The 21,300-nt window shown below is 44.9% G+C and overlaps 1 protein-coding gene across 2 annotated transcripts; it reads left to right on the top strand.

The window, feature by feature from the left end:
• The first annotated feature begins 739 nt into the window (after positions 1-739).
• Positions 740-20,241, top strand: STAT2 (signal transducer and activator of transcription 2). Of its 2 annotated transcripts, none has more exons than XM_045553635.1 (24): positions 740-804; positions 3,414-3,551; positions 3,701-3,854; positions 4,198-4,293; positions 4,660-4,749; positions 4,841-4,916; positions 5,337-5,422; positions 5,578-5,726; positions 11,574-11,729; positions 11,827-11,919; positions 12,126-12,185; positions 12,563-12,583; positions 12,812-12,905; positions 13,059-13,106; positions 13,187-13,270; positions 13,435-13,533; positions 13,623-13,758; positions 13,886-13,938; positions 14,066-14,160; positions 15,541-15,677; positions 15,871-16,053; positions 16,288-16,345; positions 18,096-18,526; positions 18,823-20,241. In XM_045553635.1, exons 2-24 carry the CDS (start codon positions 3,421-3,423, stop codon positions 19,035-19,037), a joined length of 2,745 nt encoding a protein of 914 aa, XP_045409591.1. In that variant the 5' UTR covers positions 740-804; positions 3,414-3,420; the 3' UTR covers positions 19,038-20,241. The 2 variants fall into 2 exon arrangements, with proteins under 2 accessions (XP_045409591.1, XP_045409592.1); XM_045553636.1 differs by lacking the exon at positions 740-804 and adding an exon at positions 3,056-3,085.
• Positions 20,242-21,300: the final 1,059 nt, after the last annotated feature.

Here is a 21,300-nt window from a genome sequence, read left to right on the forward strand (position 1 = left end):
AAATCTAAATCTCTGATTTGTTATCCAGGAGGAAGCAGTGCTGTCAAATGTAGAAATGTAAAAGTTTGGGGTTTGGAGTCAGAGGATTTGGTTTTGAAACCAGGCTCCACTTGTTTATGCCTGGGTGATCACTGACTAGTGACTTATTTCTCGAAAGAAGGTCAGTTTTTAAATTTCTAAAGGGAAGATAATGCCTCTCATCTCAATGGGTAGTTGTGGAAATTAGGGATGACACAATGTAGGTAAAGTGCTTATCACGGAACTCTCAATAAATAGTTATTGTTTTTATCATCTCAACCCTCCCCTTCCCATGCCAGAGCGTCGAAATTCCGGTCCCACCCCTTCCTACGGATCCCTTAGTTCCTCCAGGGCTCTCAAGCTAGTTTCGGTTCCGCCATCAAAGGGTAAGTTCTCGAAAATCAGCTGTTCCAGTCGGGGGGGGGTAGTCCATTAATTGGACACTTCCTCACGTAGGTATGGGGCGGGGCTTACTTGAGCTTCTCCACCAATCCCTGGAGCTGGAGGTGTGGTTTTGGCCAGCTTGTCCCGCCCTGGGGGGGGCGGAGTTGCGGCGGCACCAATGAGCTCACAGTCTGGGGAAGGGCTTGTGAGTGACCGCCAGGGGCGGGGTGCCGGCTGGGAATGGAGAGCTTGGGGCTTTAGGGGCCGACCCAAGCCCTCTACAAAGGGGCGGGTCCGAGGGGCGGGTCGAAGTTGGGGGCGGGGCGGGAGGCTCTGTTTCTCTGGGGACCGGAAGTCGCTACCAAAGCCATTGGAGGGCGCGGGGACTGAGACCCTAACAAGGTATGGTCCCTGAGAGGGTGTGCTGGGGTAGGGTGGGGTGAGAGTGAGAATCCCCCCTTGGGAAGGGCTGCTGGTCGTGGTGGGTACGCCCTGGACCGCGCAGCTTGTGTCCCCAGGTTGAAATAGGAGCTGTCGTCCACTGGGTCCTGCCTGGATCTTACCCTCCTGCCCAGCCTAGCTCCCCGACCCTAACGTCCTCCCAAGAGTACTCCGTGGGTTTCAAGACCAGGAACCTGGGTTGCATTGTTGCATTGGTTCGGTGTCTTAGGCAATGCTTTTGCCTCTGCTTTGCATTATTTTTTATCTTCACCAAAAAACAATGTCCAAAAATAGATACGATTTATCATCTTTATTCGTTATGTAAAAAAGTGTAAGACACTGAAAGGTGAAATTATTTGCCTAAGGTCACACACAAAATCCAGTTCATTTCAGAAAAGGTTACTGAGTGCAAAATATGTTGCCTAAGAGAGTGAAAGATAACTGGAGGAAAAAAATTGAGTGTTACGGCTCTTAACCTCAGTGTTTGCGATCTGTTTGGAGAGAACTGTTTCAGGTTTTGGTTTTTTGTTTGTTTTAATATTTAAATCTCAGGGCTCACTTGCTGCCTTGCTCCTTTGATACCAGCCACTTAGTTCCTCAAGAAATGACCTCATCATTTTTTTGTTTCTTAAAAGCAGTGCAGATACATAGTTTAAAAAGTCAAGCACCACTAAAAGAGTTAAAATGAAAAATAGGAGCCCCTGCTCAATCCCTCCCCTCCCCAGTTTCTAGAAGGGCAGCTTTATTCATGCTGGTGGAAAAGACTCTCTCCCACCCCAAACATTTTTCTTTGTTTTGTGATAAAATCATGTGACCTTTTTAGACCACAGATACGCATGTTTGTTAGACTCAGCCTGCAACAGAGTAAGTTTCCATTTCCTAAACAGACATTAGATGGCAGTGGAGAGAAAGATGCATGGTACAGCCTGCTTCGTGACAGGCATAAACCAGTTTTAAGTGAAAATTTGGGGTCTCACAAAGTTAATCCATATGGAGAATCAGAGATTCACAGGTCATAAAAGTGTCACAATTTTGCACAGCATTTAAACATCTTCTAGAATAGAATTCCTCCTTCCTACATAGAGGGCGATTTATTTTTGTATTTTTTTTTAAGGCTGGTCAGGTGAGAGGGCAGTTTAAAGAGTGTACTTAACTTACCTCCAAGAAGATTTTAGCCCCTAAAAAACTTCAGGGATACCAGGGATCATTCTGTAATAAATACTTAAGACTGTGAGATGCTGTGGTTCACACCTGTAATCTCAGCACTTGTGGAGGCCGAGGTGGGAGGATTACTTAAGGTCAAGAGTTTGAGACCAGCCTGGGCAACTAGTGAGAACCTATCTCTACAAAAAAGATTTTAAAAAATAGCCAGGTGTGGGACTGCAGTCCCAGCTACTCAGGAGGCTGAGGTGGGAGGATCATATGAGCCCAGGTGTTGGAGGTTGCAGTGAGCTATGATCGTTCCACTACACTCCAGCCTGAACAAGAGAGCAAAAGCCTGTCTCTAAGATAAATAAATAAATAAATAAATACTTGAGACTGATCCCGATCTTTAAATACTTTAGCATAAATAAACACAAATTTAAAATAAATAATTGAGGGACACAGATAAATAGAACAGTAGAAATATTATTGTTTGTTGAAGCTAGATGATAGGTACCTGGAAGATCCTTGTCCTATTCACTCTACTTTTGTGTGTGTTTGAAAATTGCCATTAAAACAAGAAGACACATGTATTGGAACTGTTAAATACAGTTTGAGGATCCCTAATCCAAAAATCCAAAATGTTCCAATGTGCATTTCCTCTAAATATCATGTCATTGCTCAAATAGTTTCAGATTTTATTTTATTTATTTATTTATTTTTGAGACAGAGTCTCACTCTGTTGCCCAGGCTAGAGTGCCGTGGCGTCAGCCTAGCTCACAGCAACCTCAAACTCCTAGGCTCAGGCAATCCTCCTGCCTCAGCCTCCCAAATAGCTGAGACTACAGGCATGCGTCACCATCCCTGGCTAATTTTTTCTATGTATTTTAAGTTGTCCAGCTAATTTCTTTCTATTTTTTTTAGTAGAGACAGGATCTCGCTCTGGCTTAGGCTGGTCTCGAACTCCTGAGCTCAAAGGATCTGCCCACCTCGGCCTCCCAGGGTGCTAGGATTACAGGTGTGAGCCACCGCACCCGGCCCAGTTTCAGATTTTAAAGCGTTTTAGATTTTGGATTTTTGGATTAGGGTTGTTCAGCTGGTAAGTATATAACGCAAGTATTCCAAAAAAAAAAAAAAGATCTGAAATCCAAAATGCTTCTGGTCCCAAGCATTATAGATAAGGGATACTCTACCCATAATACTCCTTGGAAGAATGTGCACCAAACTGATAACAGTGGTTACTTCTGGAGAAGAAGGAAAGGAACCACTATTGGGAGTAGGGCCAATGTAAACTGTAATGTTTTCTGTATTTTTTTTTACTTTTATAACTTAAACATTTTAAACTAGTAATAAGAAACAATCATGAGACTATGGACAATTCAGTCCAGCAAAATATCCAATTGGGAACCTGCATCCTTCTGACTCAGATCCCAAATGGCACAGTGGGAGATGCTGCAGAATCTTGACAGCCCATTTCAGGACCAGCTACACCAGCTCTACTCACATAGCCTCCTGCCAGTGGACATTCGACAGTACTTGGCCGTCTGGATTGAAGACCAGAACTGGTGAGGCCTTTAGGAAGTTGGGGGGTGGTGAAGAAGTTGGTTCCTTTCTTCTCAGCCCCCAGGATCCTGGAGGTATCATGGGCAGAGGTGGGTTGGAAAGCCTCTGTACAGTAGCAGAAACACTAATCCTTGTTGTCACTGGTCCCCAGGCAGGAAGCTGTACTGGGCAATGATGATTCCAAGGCTAACATGCTATTCTTCCACTTCTTGGACCAACTGAACTATGAGTGTGGCCGCTGCAGCCAGGACCGTGAGCTCTTGTTGCTACATCATAACTTGCGAAAATTCTACCGGGACATTCAGGTACCTGCAGGAATGGGGAATACAAGATAGGGCTGGGAGCTGAGTGCAGAGGAGTAAGGTGTGGGGTATGGAATAGTACCTGGAGGTGCAAGGAGGGAGAGAGGGACAGATCTGGGGAAAGGGGGACAGAGTCTGGATTTGGCAGATCACTGGCAGAGAGGACAGGGTCTGCATGACACTGCTGGGAGGGTGCCAGGGTTTGGGGGTCCAATGATGAAAGGGAAAAGGCTATTAGGGACGCTGAAGGAAGAGGAAGTACTGGGGTCATTGGTGGGGATGGTCTAGGGTGGTAGGCATTGGGGATGGTTGAATTGGATCAATCTTTTCTCTTTTCCTACTCTAGGCCTTTTCCCAGGGCCCTACCCAATTGGCTGAGATGATGTTTAATCTCCTTCTGGATGAAAAAAGAATTCTGATTCAGGCTCAGAGGGCTCAACTGGTGAGGACAATTTGGTGGTGACACTGGAAGCTCCTGGAGTAGAGAGGAACCATGGAAAAGACTCAGGGAATGTCTCAGAACAGGATCCTCCCACATCTTGTGGTATAATTTCAGGCGTGGATTTAGTAGCAGTCCCCAACCTTTTTGGCACCAGGGACCATTTTCATGGAAAAAAATTTTTCCACAGACGAGGCCAGCAGGGTATGGTTTCAGGGTGATTCATTTGATTACATTTATTGTGAGTTTTATTTCTATTATTACATTGTAATAAATAATGAAATAATTATACAACTCAGCATAGGTTGGGACCCCTGATTAAGGGATGAATGGTCAGAGTTGAAATGTGCTCAGAGGCTCTTATTTCAGGAACAAAGCAACCCAGTTCTTGAAGCACCTATGCAAAGCCAGCAGCATGAGATTGAATCCCGGATCCTGGATTTAAGGGCTATGATGGAGGTTGGTAGATGTGGCAACAGTTAGGGTGGGCAGGGCTTAGCCTACCTGCTCCCTCAGAAACAGCCTCATCAGGGTCCCATCCCCTCTGCAGAAGCTGGTGAAATCCATCAGCGAACTGAAAGACCAACAGGATGTCTTCTCTTTCCGATATAAGACTCAGATCAAAGGTAAGGTAGGAAGTACACTGAAGGGTGAGAGGAAGACAAGTGCCTGCTGAGAGGCCAAGGGTGGGAGGGGAAAGTACCAGTGATCACTAGTCACCTTTGGCTACACTCCACCTGACTATAGTCCTGCTACCATGCAATGCTAGAAGTGTCAGGGTATGTTGTGGAGGTCGATTTGGAAGTCTGGCTGCGGAACAGCTAGTCAATGTTGAAGGAAATGCATGGAAAACTGACTTAGCAGATTGAAGGGGTGTCTGGTCTAAGCATGACCATTCAGAATTTGCCTGAGCATCCCACAGGTACCTGCTTTGGTCGGTTTCCCCTTCTTCCTCCAAAATTCCCCTTCACTGACTCCAACTGGGACCCTGGACAGAAAGGAAAGGAGAAGGATCCCATGATCTGACTCCTGCTCCTGCCATCCAGGGGAGACATCTTCTTTGGACCCCCATCAGACCAGACAGCAGCAGCGTCTGCAAGAAACTCTCAATGAACTGGACAAAAAGAGAAAGGTGGGAGGCAGAGGACAGAGGGAGTGGGGAACTAGGAAAAATGAGGGATCTGGGTCCTTGCCCCTTTGCCTTGGCTTCATTGTCTCCTCATTCCCAGTTGGATGGTGGAGGGCAATAGTGAGAGGTGCTCAGCATTCATGTTATCTCTTTCCTAGGAGGTCCTGGATGCCTCCAAAGCACTGCTAGGCCGGTCAACTACCCTAATTGAGCTACTGCTGCCAAAGTTGGAGGAGTGGAAAGTCCAGCAGCAAAAAGCCTGCATTGGAGCCCCCCCAGACAACAGATTGGAACAGCTAGAGAAATGGTGAGAGGTACCTTCACATCCTCACCCAATCCTAGTCCTCACCACCCACTGTGAGTTGTAAATTGTAGTGCCCTATGTACAGCAAGAGGCATTGTTCTCATTAGTTTCTGTTCCCCAGAATGATCCCAGCTCCCTTGTCTGGCTGCAGCTATACTCTGCTCTTCATCCTCACCACCCAAGGAACCCAGAGCCCAGTTTTTGCATATTTCCTAATTTTTTTTACTGCAATGAATATAATGCCAAACAAGAAAGGAAGAGAGAGAGGGAGAGAGAGAGAGAAGGAAAGAGAGGAAAGGAAGGAAGGGAGGGAGGGAGGGAAAGAAGGAAAGAAGAAAGAGAGAAAGGAAGGAAGAAAGAAAGAAAAGAAAGAATTACCTATTATCTAGTCTGAAACAGAAATTGAATCATATTGTTCATACTCTTGTGAAACCTGAGGGTTTTTAAAAAACTTAACAGTATGTTATAGTATTTACCTATGTTACTTCTAATGGTTGCATAATAGTCCCCAATATGGTGATAATTTAATTAATGAATCCCTATATTTGGACGTGTAGGTTATTTTGAATTTCTTGTTATTTTTTCCCCTCTAAACTCTTTACTTTATAGTAATTATATTGTGATGTAGGAAAAATCACTAATGTGTCCTTGAACATAGTTGAAAAATACCTACTCTTTTAAATATTTTCTCATGAGAACATTCATTATAATTTAGACTTTTAAAAATATGCCTCAGGCCAGGCTTGATGGCTCACACCTATAATCATAGCACTATGGGAGGCAGAAGTGGGAGGGTCACTTGAGGCCAGCAGTTCAAGACCAGCCTGAGCAAGAGGGAGACCCGGTCTCTACAAAAAAATAGAAAAATTATCCGGGTGTGGTGGCACACACCTGTAGTCCCAGCTACTCTGGAAGTGGAGGCAGGAGGATCACTTGAGCTGAGGAGTTCAAGGCTGCTGCGGTGAGCTATGAGGAAGCCACTGCTCTCCAGCCTGGGTGACAGAGAGAGACCCTGTCTCAAAAAAATAAAAATAAAAAATAAAAAAATATATATATGTATATATATATGAATAATATTTACACCACAACTTAGCTACTTAGGAAGCTTAGATGGAAAGATCGCTTGAGCCCAGGTCATGATCATACAGGGTGTGGCAAACTATGTCCTATGGGTGATTTCTTGCCATTTTAAAGTGCTGCAGGAAATATAACTACATCTTTGTTTAGTTTATTTCCCTAATTATTTCTATAATATAAATTCACAGAAGTGGTTTTCCTGGGTTAAAGTATATACCTTTTCCTCTAGGTGATATGACATTGGTTTTCTGCTGATCTTTTGTTTCACTCTTTTTAAGAGTGAAAGAACTTTGTTGCTTTTTCTGATTATAAATATAATGTATACAATTGAAAAATATTCAGACAATTTAAAAGAGAAAAACAAGTAAAAACCATCCATAATCTGGTCATCTAGAGCTATCCACTGTTAATGGTTTTTTTATTGTTGTTTTTTTGGGGGACAGCATCTTCCTCACCCAGGCTAGAATGTAGTGGTATCACTGTAGTTGGCTGCAACCTCAAACTCCTGGGCTCAACCAGTCCTTCTGCCTCAGCCTCCCGGGTAGCCATGAGTAGCTGGGACTACAGGTATATGCCATTACGCCCAGCTAATTTTTCATTTATTTATTTATTTATTTAATTTATTTATTTTTTATTCTTTTTACATTTTTCCACATATCTAACGCCACTGTAAAATTTTTCTATTTTTAGTACAGACAGGGTCTCACTGTTGCTCAGGCCGCTCTCAAACTCCTGGCCTCAAATGATCCTCCCACCTCAGCCTCCCAAAGTGCTAGGATTATAAGGGTGAGCCACTGTGCCTGGCCTGATTATAATTTTTTTTTTTTTTTTTTTTTTTGAGACACAGTCTCACTCTGTTGCCTGGGCTAGAGTGCCATGGCATCAGCCTAGCTCACAGCAACCTCAAACTCCTGGGCTCAAGCGATCCTTCTGCCTCAGCCTCCTGAGTAGCTGGGACTACAAGCATGCACCATCATGCCTGGCTAATTTTTTCTCTATATATTTTTAGCTGTCCATGCAATTTCTTTCTATTTTTAGTAGAGACAGGGTCTCGCTCTTGCTCAGGCTGGTCTCTAACTCCTGAGCTCAAACAATCCACCCGCCTCGGCCTCCCAGAGTGCTAGGATTACAGGCGTGAGCCACTGCGCCCGGCCCTGATTATGATTTTGAATATATATTTTCCTCAGATTTTTCCTATGCACATATACAAATATACATCTTTTTTTGCATTTTTTATTGATACATAATATTTGTATATATTTATGTAGTACATGTGATATTTTGATACATACATAGAATGTGTAATGATAAAAATCCATCACCTTAAACATTTATTATTTCTTTCTTTCCCAGTAAACTTTTTACTTTATAGTAATTATATTGTGAAGTAGGAAAAATCACTAATGTGTCCTTGAACATACTTGAAAAATACCTACTCTTTTAAATATTTTCTCATGAGAAGATTCATTGTAATTTAGACTTTTAAAAATATACCTCAAGCCAGGCTCGATGGCTCATGCCTATAATCCTAGGCATTGGGAACATTTCAGATCTTCTCTTCTAGCTATTTTGAAATATACAACATATGTTGCTAACTACAGTCACTCTACTGTGCTATCAAACACTGGAACTTATTCCTCTATCTAACTGTATGTTTGTACTCATTAACCAACCTTTTTTCATCCCCTTACCCCCATACACCCTTCCCAGTCTCTGGTAACTATCATTCTACACTCTATCTTCATGAGATTAAGGTTTTCTAACTCTCACCTATGAGTGAGAACACATAATATTTGTCTTTCTGTGCCTGGCTTATTTTACTTAACATAATGACCTCCAGTTCCATCCATGTTGCAGGGAAATGACAGGATTCTTTTTAGTAGCTGAATAGTATTCCATTATATATATGTACACACACCACTCTTTCTTTTTTTTTTGGCCTGGCTTCTAACTAACTTGCATACACAACATTTTATTTATTTATTTATCTGTTGATGGACACTTAGGTCAATTCCATATCTTAGCTATTTTGTTTTGCTGTTTTTGTTGTTGGTTTGTTTTTTTTTTTTTTCTTTTTTTTTGAGACAGACTCCCACTTTGTCGCCTGGGCTAGAGTGCAGTGGCATCATCATAGCTCACTACAACCTCAAACTCCTGGGCTTAAATGATCCTTCTACCTCAGCTTCCCCAGTACCTGGGACTATAGGCACACACCACCTCACCCAGCTAATTTTTCTGGTTTTTGTAGTGATGGGCTCAGGCTGGTCTCAAACTTCTGGCCTCAAGTGATCCTCCTGCCTTGGCTTCCCAAAGTGCTAGGATTACAGGCATGAGCCACTGCGCCCTTCCTATACACCTCTTTTAAACAGAAGTAGAATCATATCATATATGTAATATCTGATAATTTTTAATGTAATATTTTTGGACATGTAAGAATATTTTTCCTCACTATCTTCCACTTCCACAAAAAAAAGAATATTTTTCCATGCAAAATATTATACTTTTATGTATTTTAAAATGTTACATGTAATATTATGTTACATGTAAAACACATTTTTCTTTTTTTAAAAAAAATCTATTGGCCGGGCACAGTGGCTCATGCCTGTAATCCTAGCACTCTGGGAGGCCAAGGCAGGCGGATCGTTTGAGCTCAGGAGTTCGAGACCAGCCTGAGCAAGAGTGAGACTCCATCTCTACTAAAAATAGAAAGAAATTATATGGACAACTAAATATATATAAATATATATATATATAAATATATATAAAGTTAGCCGGGCATGGTGGCGCATGCCTGTAGTCCCAACTACTCGGGAGGCTGAGGCAGGATTGCTTGAGCCCAGGAGTTTGAGGTTGCTGTGAGCTAGGCTGATGCTGTGGCAGTCTAGCCCTGGCAACAGAGTGAGACTCTGTCTCAAAAAAAAAAAAAGAAAAAAAAACTATTATAACCATTCAACATGGTAATGAAATACATTTTCCATGTAAAAATTTGGGCTTGTATTACCATTTTTAATGGTTCTATACTATTTTATAATGTGAACATGCTATAATTTATTTAACTAATACCAATTGTTTCTAATTTTTCCATTACAAATAACAAAGCTATGAACTTTCTTGTATATTTATCTTTGTTCATTTGTCTGGTTATTTCCTTAGGATATAGCTTAGAAATTGAATACTGCAAAATGTGTGTACATTTGCTGAGGCTTTTAAAAAGATAGTTTCAAACTGCCTACCAGAAAAGTTGTCCCAATATGTTGTCTCATATGTAATGTATGGTTGTTGCCTGTCAACGCATTGCTTATATTTATTATTTTTTATTACAGAGACAATAAAATATAGTAGTTAAAAGTATGGGTTCTGGCCAGGCACAGTGGCTCACCCCTGTAATACTAGCACTCTGGGAGGCTGAGGCAGGAGGATTGCTTGAGCTCAGGGGTTCAAGACCAGCCTGGGAAGAGCAAGACCCTGTCTCTACTAAAAATAGAATAATTAGTAGCCTAGCCTGATGGCGCGGGCCTATAACCCCAGCTACTTGGGAGGCTAAGATAGGAGGTTTGAGATTGCAGTGAGCTATGATGATGCCACTGCACTCTAGCCTGGGCAACAAAGCAAGACCCTGTCTTAAAAAAAAAAAAAAGGATAAGTTCTATATCCAGACTGCCTGGGATCACATACAACATTCATTCTTTACTAGTTGTATGACCTTGAGCAAGTCACTTAAACTTTCTGTGCCTTAGTTTTGTTTTTTTTTTTTTTGAGACAGAGTCTCACTCTGTTGCCCAGGCTAGAGTGCTGTGGCGTCAGCCTAGCTCACAGCAACCTCAAACTCTTGGGCTCAAGCAATCCTACTGCCTCAGCCTCCCGAATAGCTGGGACTACAGGCATGCGCCACCATGCCCGGCTAATTTTTTCTATATATACTTTTAGTTGTCCAGCTAATTTCTTTCTATTTTTTTTAGTAGAGACGGGGTCTCACTTTTGCTCAGGCTGGTCTTGAACTCCTGAGCTCAAACGATCCACCCACCTTGGCCTCCTAGAGTGCTAGGGTTACAGGCGTGAGCCACTGCCCCTGGCCCTGTGCCTCAGTTTTATCATCTGTAAAATGGAGGATAATAATAGCACCTGCCTTAGAGTTGTTGTGAGGATTAAATACATTAATATGTGTAAAATTGGGTATAGCAAACTTCATATGAATATGAGCTGTAATTATGTTAATGAACGTTTTATCAGTTTTGAATGTGAAAATCACTTTGATTTTCATTTCTTATATTATGAATCATGTTAAATAATCTTTCATAAGCTTCCTGGATTCTTTTTTTGCCCCAATCAGTTTCTTCCTTCCTTTCTTTCTTTTCTTTTCTTTTTCTCTTTTCTTCTTGTTTTTTAAATTAGAGACAGGGTCTGGCTCTGCTGCCTAGCCTGGAGTGCAGTGTCATGATCATAGTTCACTGCAGCCTCAAACTCCTAGGCTCAGGTGATCCTCCTGCCTCAGCCTCCTGAGTAGCTGGGACCACAGGCATGTGCCACCTTACTCAACTAATTTTTTAATTTTTTTTATAGAGATTGGGTCTCTCTGTGTTGCCTAGACTGGTCTGGAACTCCTGGACTCAAGTGATCTTTTCACCTGAGCCTCCCGAACTTCTGGGATTACAGGCATGAGCCACCATGCCCAATCAGTTTGTGACTCTCCATGTATTTAAGGAGAGCTCTTGGAGTCTAGATGGGGGTTCCAGGAAACTCATGGAATCTCTCTCCCTGTTTTCTGTCATCCAGGTTCACAGCTGGAGCAAAGCTGTTATTTCACCTGCGGCAGCTGCTGAAGGAACTGAAGGGATTGAGTAACCTGGTTAGCTACAAAGGTGACCCTCTGACCAAGGTGGACCTGCTGAAGGCCCAGGTCACAGAGTTGCTACAGCGTCTGCTACACAGGTCTAGAGGCCAGGGAGGGACCTCTGGGAAGGGAAGGAACAGGGGGAGCCATTATTGCATACTGAGCTGTATATTCTCTCCACACCTCTCTCCCCAGAGCCTTTGTGGTAGAAAATCAGCCCTGCATGCCTCAAACTCCCCATCGACCCCTCATCATCAAGACTGGGATCAAGTTCACCGTGCGAACAAGGTTGGCATTTCAGAACTCATTCCTGCTTCCAACCCTGACGCTGTGCATTTCCTGGCTTTAGAGACCCTCCCACTCTTGTTCTTCTCCCTTTCTGCTCAATCCACTTACCTCTTCTAATAGCTTCCCTTATCTTTTTCAAACATCTGTCTGGCCTATCCAGGAGGTTGAGGTTTACAACTTTCCCCCACCTACCTTCCTTCCCCCAGGCTGCTGGTGAGACTCCAGGAAGGCAATGAGTCACTGACTGTGGAAGTCTCTGTTGACAGGTAAATTGGGCCAGGTGAAGGGTAGGACCAAGGGGTGGCCAGTTGCTGGGGTGGAGGAGATACCCAGTCTTCACAACAGAGCCCTAGGACTGTCTTCTTCCCCCTTCCATTCCTACCTTATAGAAATAATAACTCATCTTTTTTGTTGAACATTTTCTATGTGACATGCAGCATGTCAAGTACTCATTTAATTGTCATAGCAATCCCATGAGTTAGGTATGACCAATATACCATACAAACCAGAAAACTAGTGCAGAAATTATTTTTTGCAAGGCTACAGAGCTAGTCAGCTGCAGAGTCAGGTTTGATCCCAGGTCTATCGCCTATATTCTTTTACTTCCAAATGATTTTTTTTTTTTTGTATTTTTTTTTTTCAGGAATCCTCCTCAATTACAAGGGTAAGTGCCTGACAAGGATGCTGCAAACATTTCTACACTGCATGACCTACACAACCACCTTCAGCAGTCCTGGTGGGAGCACAAACAGGGAGGAAGGAGATTTGGGAGGGATATGGACAAAGGGAGAAGGGGAGATCTGAAATGAAGTAGAATTTTTGCTGTTTTCCTACTGAGTTTTTATAATAACATTGTTCCTTGTCTCCATATATCTTCTTCCTCTTGGAACAGCTTCCGGAAATTCAACATTCTGACCTCAAACAAGAAAACTTTGACCCCTGAGAAGGGGCAGAGTCAGGGCTTAATTTGGGACTTTGGCTATCTGGTAAGAAGGGCTACTAGCTTAGGCTTCTAGCCTAAAGGAAGAAGGGGTTGGGGGAAGTTCCTAGGCCTTGAGAGGACTTGAGGAAAAACAGGGATTCTGGGGACCCGAGGGTCCCCACACTGGCATTTTTCTCTCCTTCCCCTCAATTTGCAGACTCTGGTGGAGCAACGTTCAGGTGGCTCAGGAAAGGGCAGCAATAAGGTGAGGCCTGCACAGAGGATTGGGGAGCAGGAGGAACTTGCCAAAGGGCTCTCTGATCACTCTTTCTTTGGCTGACCTAGGGGCCACTAGGTGTGACAGAGGAACTGCACATCATCAGCTTCACGGTCAAATACACCTACCAGGGTCTGAAGGAGGAGCTGAAAGTGAGTGAAAGCGGAGGTCAGGGAGAGATGAAGCAGATTCGGAAGAAGGCACAGGGAGGGGGTAAACAGAAGCTTCTTGGGTGGGAGATCACCCCTTTCCCCTACCAAATGTCTGCAGCTAGAAACATCACATCCTTCCTCTGTGACCCCTATATTCTCCCCAGACGGACACCCTCCCTGTGGTAATTATTTCTAACATGAACCAACTCTCGATTGCCTGGGCCTCCATTCTCTGGTTCAATCTGCTCAGCCCAAACCCACAGGTAGGAGGTGAAGGGTAGACAGGAGGGGTGTGGAAACTTGGTGTGAGAGGCTGCTTCTGAGCCATGCTGCCCTCCTCCCACCCCTGCAGAACCAGCAGTTCTTCTCCAGCCCTCCCAAGGCCCCCTGGAGCTTGCTGGGCCCTGCTCTCAGTTGGCAGTTCTCCTCCTACATTGGCCGAGGCCTGAACCCAGAGCAGCTGAGCATGCTGAGAAACAAGCTGTTCGGTACAGATTTCCATCTTGTCTCTCAGCCTTTCCCCACCCTTAGTCTTCCCTGGCCTTCTGTCCTATCTATCCCAGGATCTCTGGCCTCCTTTGTCATCTGAACTGTTTGTGACTATCTGTCCCACAGGGCAGAACTCTAGGACTGAGGATACATTGTTGTCCTGGGCTGACTTCACTAAGGTAACACCCTGCATCCTATGTAGCTAGATCTCACCCCCAATCCAAATACTGGCCCCTTCCCACATCACTCCTTCCCCACACCAGGGGCAATTCCTCATCTCTTCCTGCCTTTCCATTCATCCTTCAGCGAGAGAGTCCCCCTGGCAAGCTCCCATTCTGGACATGGCTGGACAAAATTCTGGAGCTGGTACATGACCACCTGAAGGATCTCTGGAATGATGGGTAAGGCCTTGGTCAGCCTTCTGATGCGGGGCCCGTGCTTTCTGGGTCTGAGAGTGAACTCTGTGCGCCCTCATGTGGCAAACAGAAAGAGAGCAAAAACTGGTGCGAGGTTACCCCCTCACATTTGTAATAATAGTTGTAGTGGTAGCTAGTATTTGTGAAGCATCTACTATGTTCCAGAGCTTGTTGGGTGCGCTTCATGGATTATCTCATTTAATCCTTACAACTACACTGAGTGGTGGGTTTTGCTACCTTCATTTTTTTTTTTCATTTTTTTTTTAATATGAAGGTGGGGGTGGTCAGGAGCGGGGTTCAATTTCCTTCTTCTTTTTTTTTTTTTTGAGACAGGGTCTCATTCTGTCACTGTGGGTAGAGTGCAGTGGTGTCATCATAGCTCACAGCAACTTCAAACTCCTGGGCTCAAGCGATCCTCTAGCCTCGACCTCTCAAGTAGCTGGGACTACAGGCTTGAGCCATAACACCAGGCTAATTTTTCTATTTTTAGTAGAGATGGGGTCTTGCTCTAGCTCAGTCTGGTCTTGAACTCCTGAGCTCAAGTGATCCTCCTGCCTTGGCCTCCCAGAGTGCTGGGATTACAGGTGTGAGCCACCTTGCCTGGCCTGCTACTTTCATTTCAGGTGAGAAAGCTAAGTCTCAGCAAAGTTAAAGAACTTACCCAAGGGACAGAGTTGGGATTCGAACCCAGATCTATGTGACTCCCAACCTCATGCTCTTTCTGTGATACTGCCTACTGATTTGTACAGCACTTGGCTTTTGGGCCCCCCTCACCTTTTTTTTTTTTTTTTTTTTAAGAGACAGGGTTCTCACTCTGTCACCCAGGCAGGAGTGCAGTAACTAGCACCTGGCCTTTAAAAGTGCTTTTCTGCCAAGCCTGTTGGCTCATGCCTATAATCCCAGCACTTTGGGAAGCTGAGGTGAAAGGATCTTTTTAGTCCAGGAGTTCGAGACTAGTCTAGGCAACATAGTGAGACCCCAATTCTACAAAAATTTTTAAAAATTAGCTGAGTGTATTGGTGTGCACTTGTAGTCCCACGTATTTGGGAGTCTGAACCAGGAGGATCACTTGAGCCCAGGTTGCAGTGAGCTATGATGATGCCACTGTACTGTAGCCCGGGCAACAGAGTGAGACCCTGTCTCCAAAAAAAAGTGTGTCATCTGTGTGATCTCACTGACTCCTTGCATCCTTCAAACCCTGGGAGGGTAGATATTGTCAGTAATGCGAAGTGAATTGGACAAGATGGAAAAGTTTGTAAGTGGCAGAGCTAGCACCAAAACCTGGTGCTCTTTTCCCATACAAGAAGAGGGAGGGCAGGGGCAATGGAGGAGGGGTGTTTCTCACAACTCTTTTCTGTGTTCCAGACGCATCATGGGCTTTGTGAGCCGGAGCCAGGAGCGCCGGCTGCTGAAGAAGACCATCTCTGGCACCTTTCTACTGCGCTTCAGTGAATCATCAGAAGGGGGCATTACCTGCTCCTGGGTGGAGCACCAGGATGATGGTCAGCTGCCCTGCCCAGCCATTCCCACAGCCTGTCCTTTCTGCCTGGCTATCCTTTTGCCCCTCTGCCTGCCCTTGGTTCTCCTGGCTCTGTCCTGAATCCCTCAGCAGGTTTGGGGTTGGGCAGTGAGAATGGGAACTCCCTGGCCCAGCCTCTTCCCTCAAGCCTGCCTGTCCCTGCATCCACTCTCCAGATAAGGTGCTCATCTGCTCTGTGCAACCTTACACCAAGGAGGTACTGCAGTCACTCCCACTGACTGAAATCATCCGCCACTACCAGCTGCTCACTGAGGAGAATATCCCCGAGAACCCACTGCGCTTTCTCTATCCCCGAATCCCCCGGGATGAGGCTTTTGGGTGCTACTACCAGGAGAAAGGTGAGAATCGTTGACATACTTCATTGCTAGATTACAGGGATCCTCAGACATCCATCAATCTAACTCCTTCCTTTCAAACATGGAAAAACTGATATGCAGAGAAGTTAAGGGATTTGTCCATGAGATATTATTAGTTAGCAGGGGGATATGACTGTCAAGACTATCTGCCCTAAGGGGCCCTCAGGCTTTGTGTCCAACCCACTGATCTCCTGCCTCCTGTGTATGTCCCCACAGTTAATCTCCAGGAACGGAGGAAATACCTGAAACATAGGCTCATTGTGGTCTCTAATAGGTGAGCTATGAACCGATCTGCCCTAATCCTTTTAGACTGATACATAGTGACTCTAATCTGTCCAATTCCAATCTTTCCAGCCTTCTCTTCCTACTGACCCACACTCTGTAGCCCTCCAGTTTTTTCCTTTCTTCTAGTCTCTGTTCTCTCTCATATTTTCCTGCTGCCATCCTTAGGTTGACTCCACAGGGGTTCCTTGACAATAAAGATCATGATCACTGGCGTTAGTGGGCACCTACTCGATGCCAGGAATGGGACTAGATTTTTAAAAAACATTTTCCATTTAATTCTTATGAGAACCCATCAGGGGCATGTGCAGTGTGGCTCATGCCTGTAATCCTAGCACTCTGGAAACCCAAGGCAGGAGGATTGCTTGAGCTTAGGAGTTCGAGACCAGCCTGAGAAAGAGCAAGAGCAAGACCCCATCTCTACTAAAAATGGAAAAATTAGCCATGTGTGGTGGCACACGCCTGTAGTCCCAGCTAGTCAAGAAGCTGAGGCAGAAGGACCACTTGAGTCCAGGAGTTGGAGGTTGCAGTGAGCTATGATGATGCCGACTGCACTCTAGCCCGGGCAACAGAGGGAGACTCTGTCTCAAAAAAAAAAAAAAAAAACCCAGCAGAGTAGATAATAATGATAGCCTGATAGCCACATTTATTAAAAAATTATTATGTGCCAGGTACTAGGCTAAATTCTTTGTGTTCATTTTCTCATTTTATGCAATCTTCACAATAATCCTGTCAGGTAGACACTATTATTATTTTCAGCTGAGGAAACCAAAGTTTGGAATAGTAAGTGGCATAGCTAAGGTACATGGCTAATAAATTATACAGGTCTGTCACATTCCAAAGCCCTGCTTTTAACCATCCTATTGCCTCTCAAGAATTATTAGGGGAACAAGGCATGGCAATTCACACCTGTAATTCTAGCACTTGGGGAGGCCAAGGTGGGAGGATTGCTTGAGGCCAGGAGTTTACGACCAGCCTGAGGAAAAGCTAGACTGTCTCTATAAAAAAATTAAAAAATTACCCACGTGTGGTGGCTCATGCCTGTAGTCCCAGCTACTTGGGAAGCTGAGGCAGGAAGATTGGTTGAGTCCAGGAGTTTGAAGTTGCAATGAGCTAGGAGGATGCCACTGTGCTCTATCCCAGGTGACAGAGTGAGACCCTGTCTCCAAAAAAAAAAAAAGAATTGTTAGGGGCTGGACACAGTGGCTCATGCCTGTAATCTCAGTGCTTCAGGAGGCCAAGGCCAGAGAATCATTTGAGTGAAGGAGTTTGAGACAAGCCTGGGCAACATAGCAAGACCCCTTTCTCTATAAAAAATTTAAAAATTACCTGGGCATATTGGTGTGCACCTCTAGTACTAGCTACTTAGGAGGCTAAGGCAGGAGGATCGCTTGGGCCCAGGAGTTTGAGGCTGCAGTGAGCTATGATCATGCCACTGTACTCCAGCCTGGGCAACAGAGTGAGACACTGCCTCTAAAAAAGAAAAGAATTGTTAGGTATTGTTGTTCTCATTTACAGATGATATATATGAGGCTCAGAGAAGTTAGGGAACTTGCCTAAGGTCACTCAGCTAGTAAATGAAATGGTTCAAACTCTAGCAAGCCTGATTCCAAAGCCCATGCTCTTTAGCCTTCTGCTCTACTGCCTTTTTAGGTTAGAGAGACAGTTTCTGCTTGCTCTATCATTCGCTACTTCAGCTAAATCATTGAGCCCTGACCCTTTGTCTGTCTTGGGGTATCCAGACAGGTGGATGAACTGCAACAACCGATAGAGCTTCAGCTGGAGCCAGAGCTGGAATCATTAGACCAGGAGCCAGGGCTCGTACCAGAGCCAAAGCCAGAGCTAGGGCTAGGCCTGGAGTTAGAGCCACTATTGAAGGCAGGGCTGCATCTGGAACCAGCACTAGAACCTGTGCTGGAGCCCATGCTGGAGCTTACTCTGGAGCCTGTGCTGGAGCCCACTCTGGAGGTTGTGCTGGAGCCCACTCTGGAATCTCTGCTGGAGCCCACTCTGGAGCTTGTGCTGGAGCCTAAGCTAGAGCCAGTGCCGGAGCCCACACTATGCTTGGCATCACAAAGACTACCAGAGCCAAACCTAATACCTATATCACAGCCAGTGCCAGAGCCAGATTTGCCTCGTGATCTGAGACACTTGAATACCGAGGAAATGGAAAGTAAGTGTTGAGATGGGGCTAGGGAAGGGGGCACACATTCTCCTTCCCACCTCCCTTCCCTCACCCATTACAGAAAAAGCTAAGCTTCAAGCTCCTCATTGGAGAGAGGCTCATTTCCTTGTGATTCCTTTTATTAGGAAATTCAGATACCTTCCCCCACCTCCCTGTTCCTCCATCCCCCAAGTTCTCCCTCAGGCCCTGTCCAGGCCTTTCCTGCCATCCTCCCTCACTTTCCCTGATGGGTTAGGAGCTCCCAACTAAGATCAGGGCCTGACTTTCTTCTCTGGATATCTTAGTTTTTAGAAACTGTGTAAAGATTGAAGAAATCATGCCAAATGGTGACCCACTGTTGGCTGGCCTGAACACCGTGGATAGAAACTGTATAAAGATTGAAGAAATCATGCCAAATGGTGATCCGCTGTTGGCTGGCCAGAACACCGTGGACGAGGCTTATGTCTCCCGCCCCAGCCATTTCTACACTGATGGACCCTTGATTCCTTCTGACTACTAGGAACTATGGTTCCCCTGTTCTTTCCCTATCTCTTACCCCTCCTACCCCATGATGTTGCTCACACATCATGATGTTGCTCTCCACAGTTAGGAAATCAGGCATGTGCCCTTTCTAAGCTGGGTTAACCCAGGGATTTGGGGTGAGAAGTAAAAGCATAACATGGGTGTGGAGGGGGCAGCGATGAATCAGAATGGATGTTGGCAATAGTTCTAAATAGGCTTCTGGAGGCTGCCCGATGTGCTGGGAGGTGCAGGTGTCCTGGGGGCAGGCCAGGACATTTGGGAGGTACTTGGAGGGCTCAGGGCAGTGGCTTTTTTTCCTGTATGGAAGGATTTCAACATTTTAATAGCTGGTAAGCCTAAATTGGTACACACTAGCATTGACCTTTGGTGGGGAGCACAGAAATATGATAGGATTCCATTTCTTTCTTCTAACTCCTTTATGTCTGAGATAACTTTTCCTTTTTTCTTCCCTTCACTTCTGACTCAAGTTTTAAATTTCTTCTTTCCCTGCAGGGCCTGAGAGCTTTCTGCCTCAGCCCACCATATGATGCTCCACCCTGTAGAAAAGGAGAGAAGGCTGATCCTCTTCTTACCAGTCTCCTCCCTTGCTCTGCCCCTAGGCTGGCCACAACCATTTCTCCCCATAAAATGATCCTGCCAATCTAATGTGCCTGTGAAGCTTTGCCCACTATATTATGCTGCCTAGTCCCCGCTTTCCCAGTGCTTAGGAGACAGAACACTCCTGGAGGTCGGGGATGGTAGGATTGCTGGGAATTCAGGAATTCCTTTTTAAAGTATTGGATAGAATTTGGTGTTTTTACAGAGGAAGAGAAGCACTGGGTCTTAGCTATTTCTCTATTATGCCATTATTCCCTGTCTTTTGTACAATATATTGTTTACCTAAAAGGAATGTCTCTATTCCTTGGGTGTAGGCCTGGGCAAAGACCAAGTTCCTGGAACTTAAAACCTTGAAGGTTTGTCACAGGACTCTGGACAAACCTCACACCCTGGCCATTCCTAGGGAACCCCAGGGGGCAAGTGCTATGGCTCTAAGATGTGCTTCTAGTGTAACTTGCCATATAAATGAAAGTGAGTTCCTGCACACGTGGCTGTTTTCTGCCTGGTATGTCAGAGAAACAGTCCTGTTTAGAAAGGGGCCCTTTCGAGCAGAAATGGCTAATAAACTTTTTGCTCACCTGAAAGAGTTTGAACTTCTTTACTTCTCTACTTACAAAAATGAATGTCCTGGGCCAGGTGTGATGGCTCATACTTGTAATCTCAGCACACTAGGAAGCTGAGATGAGAGGATCTCTTGAGCTCAGGATTTCGAAACCAGCCTGAGCAAGAGCTCACCTCTACTAAAAATAGAAAAAAATTAGCTGGGCAACTAAAAATAGAAAAAAATAGCTGGGCATGGTGGTACACGCCTGTAGTCCCAGCTACTCAGGAGGCTGAGGCAGGAGGATTGCTTGATCCCAGAAGTGTGAGGTTGCTGTGAGCTAGGCTGATGCTTTGGCACTCTAGCCCAGGCAACAGAGTGAGACTCTGTCTAAAAAACAGAAGAAAAAAAAAAAATACCACAAAAAAACACCTAATGTCCTTAGGGACACCAATAAACTATATAGGACTGAGGTTAGCAAATTGTGGCCTCTCTTCCACCCACCCCTGTATGCCCATTTTGTCATGTTTCTTCTTCTTCCTTCCCTATTTGGAGAAGCCCCTCCTGTCCCTTAGACTTTCATGGGGTGGGGGGTGGGGGTGGGGAATAATTATATAACTATCCTGTTGTCACTCAGCTGGTTGGTGGCAAAGATATAAACCTGAGTCTGACTCCAAAGCCCATGCTTTTTATATGCTGCAACTATGGAAAAAAAGGAAAGGAAATTATCACTAGCCCCTTCCCCTCCTTTTTTTCAAAGACAGTTTAGTTCCCCTTGGTTGACCAAACTCCTCCCAGAGGGCCCACAGATGTCCTTTACAGGAGAATCCCATTGGCTTGGGAGATTTACCTTTATCTTCCTGGAATGCCCTTCCTGCTCAAAACTGAGCTCTGACATTTGATCCTGCAATGATCAGGGCGCCTATCTTTGGCCAGATCTACTCTTAGCCAAGAAAGTAGGGAAGGAGGCACTGGATCAGGGAGCAAGTGACCCTTAGGTGTGACCCCACTTCCCAGTCTCAACCTCTTGTGATCCCATTCTGCTTGCTCAGCCATACAGGGATTAATACCAAAAAGATCCCAGTTATTCTATATACCAAGG

Source organism: Lemur catta, chromosome 6 (assembly GCF_020740605.2).
Source record: "Lemur catta isolate mLemCat1 chromosome 6, mLemCat1.pri, whole genome shotgun sequence".
Taxonomy (NCBI): Eukaryota; Metazoa; Chordata; class Mammalia; order Primates; family Lemuridae; genus Lemur; species Lemur catta.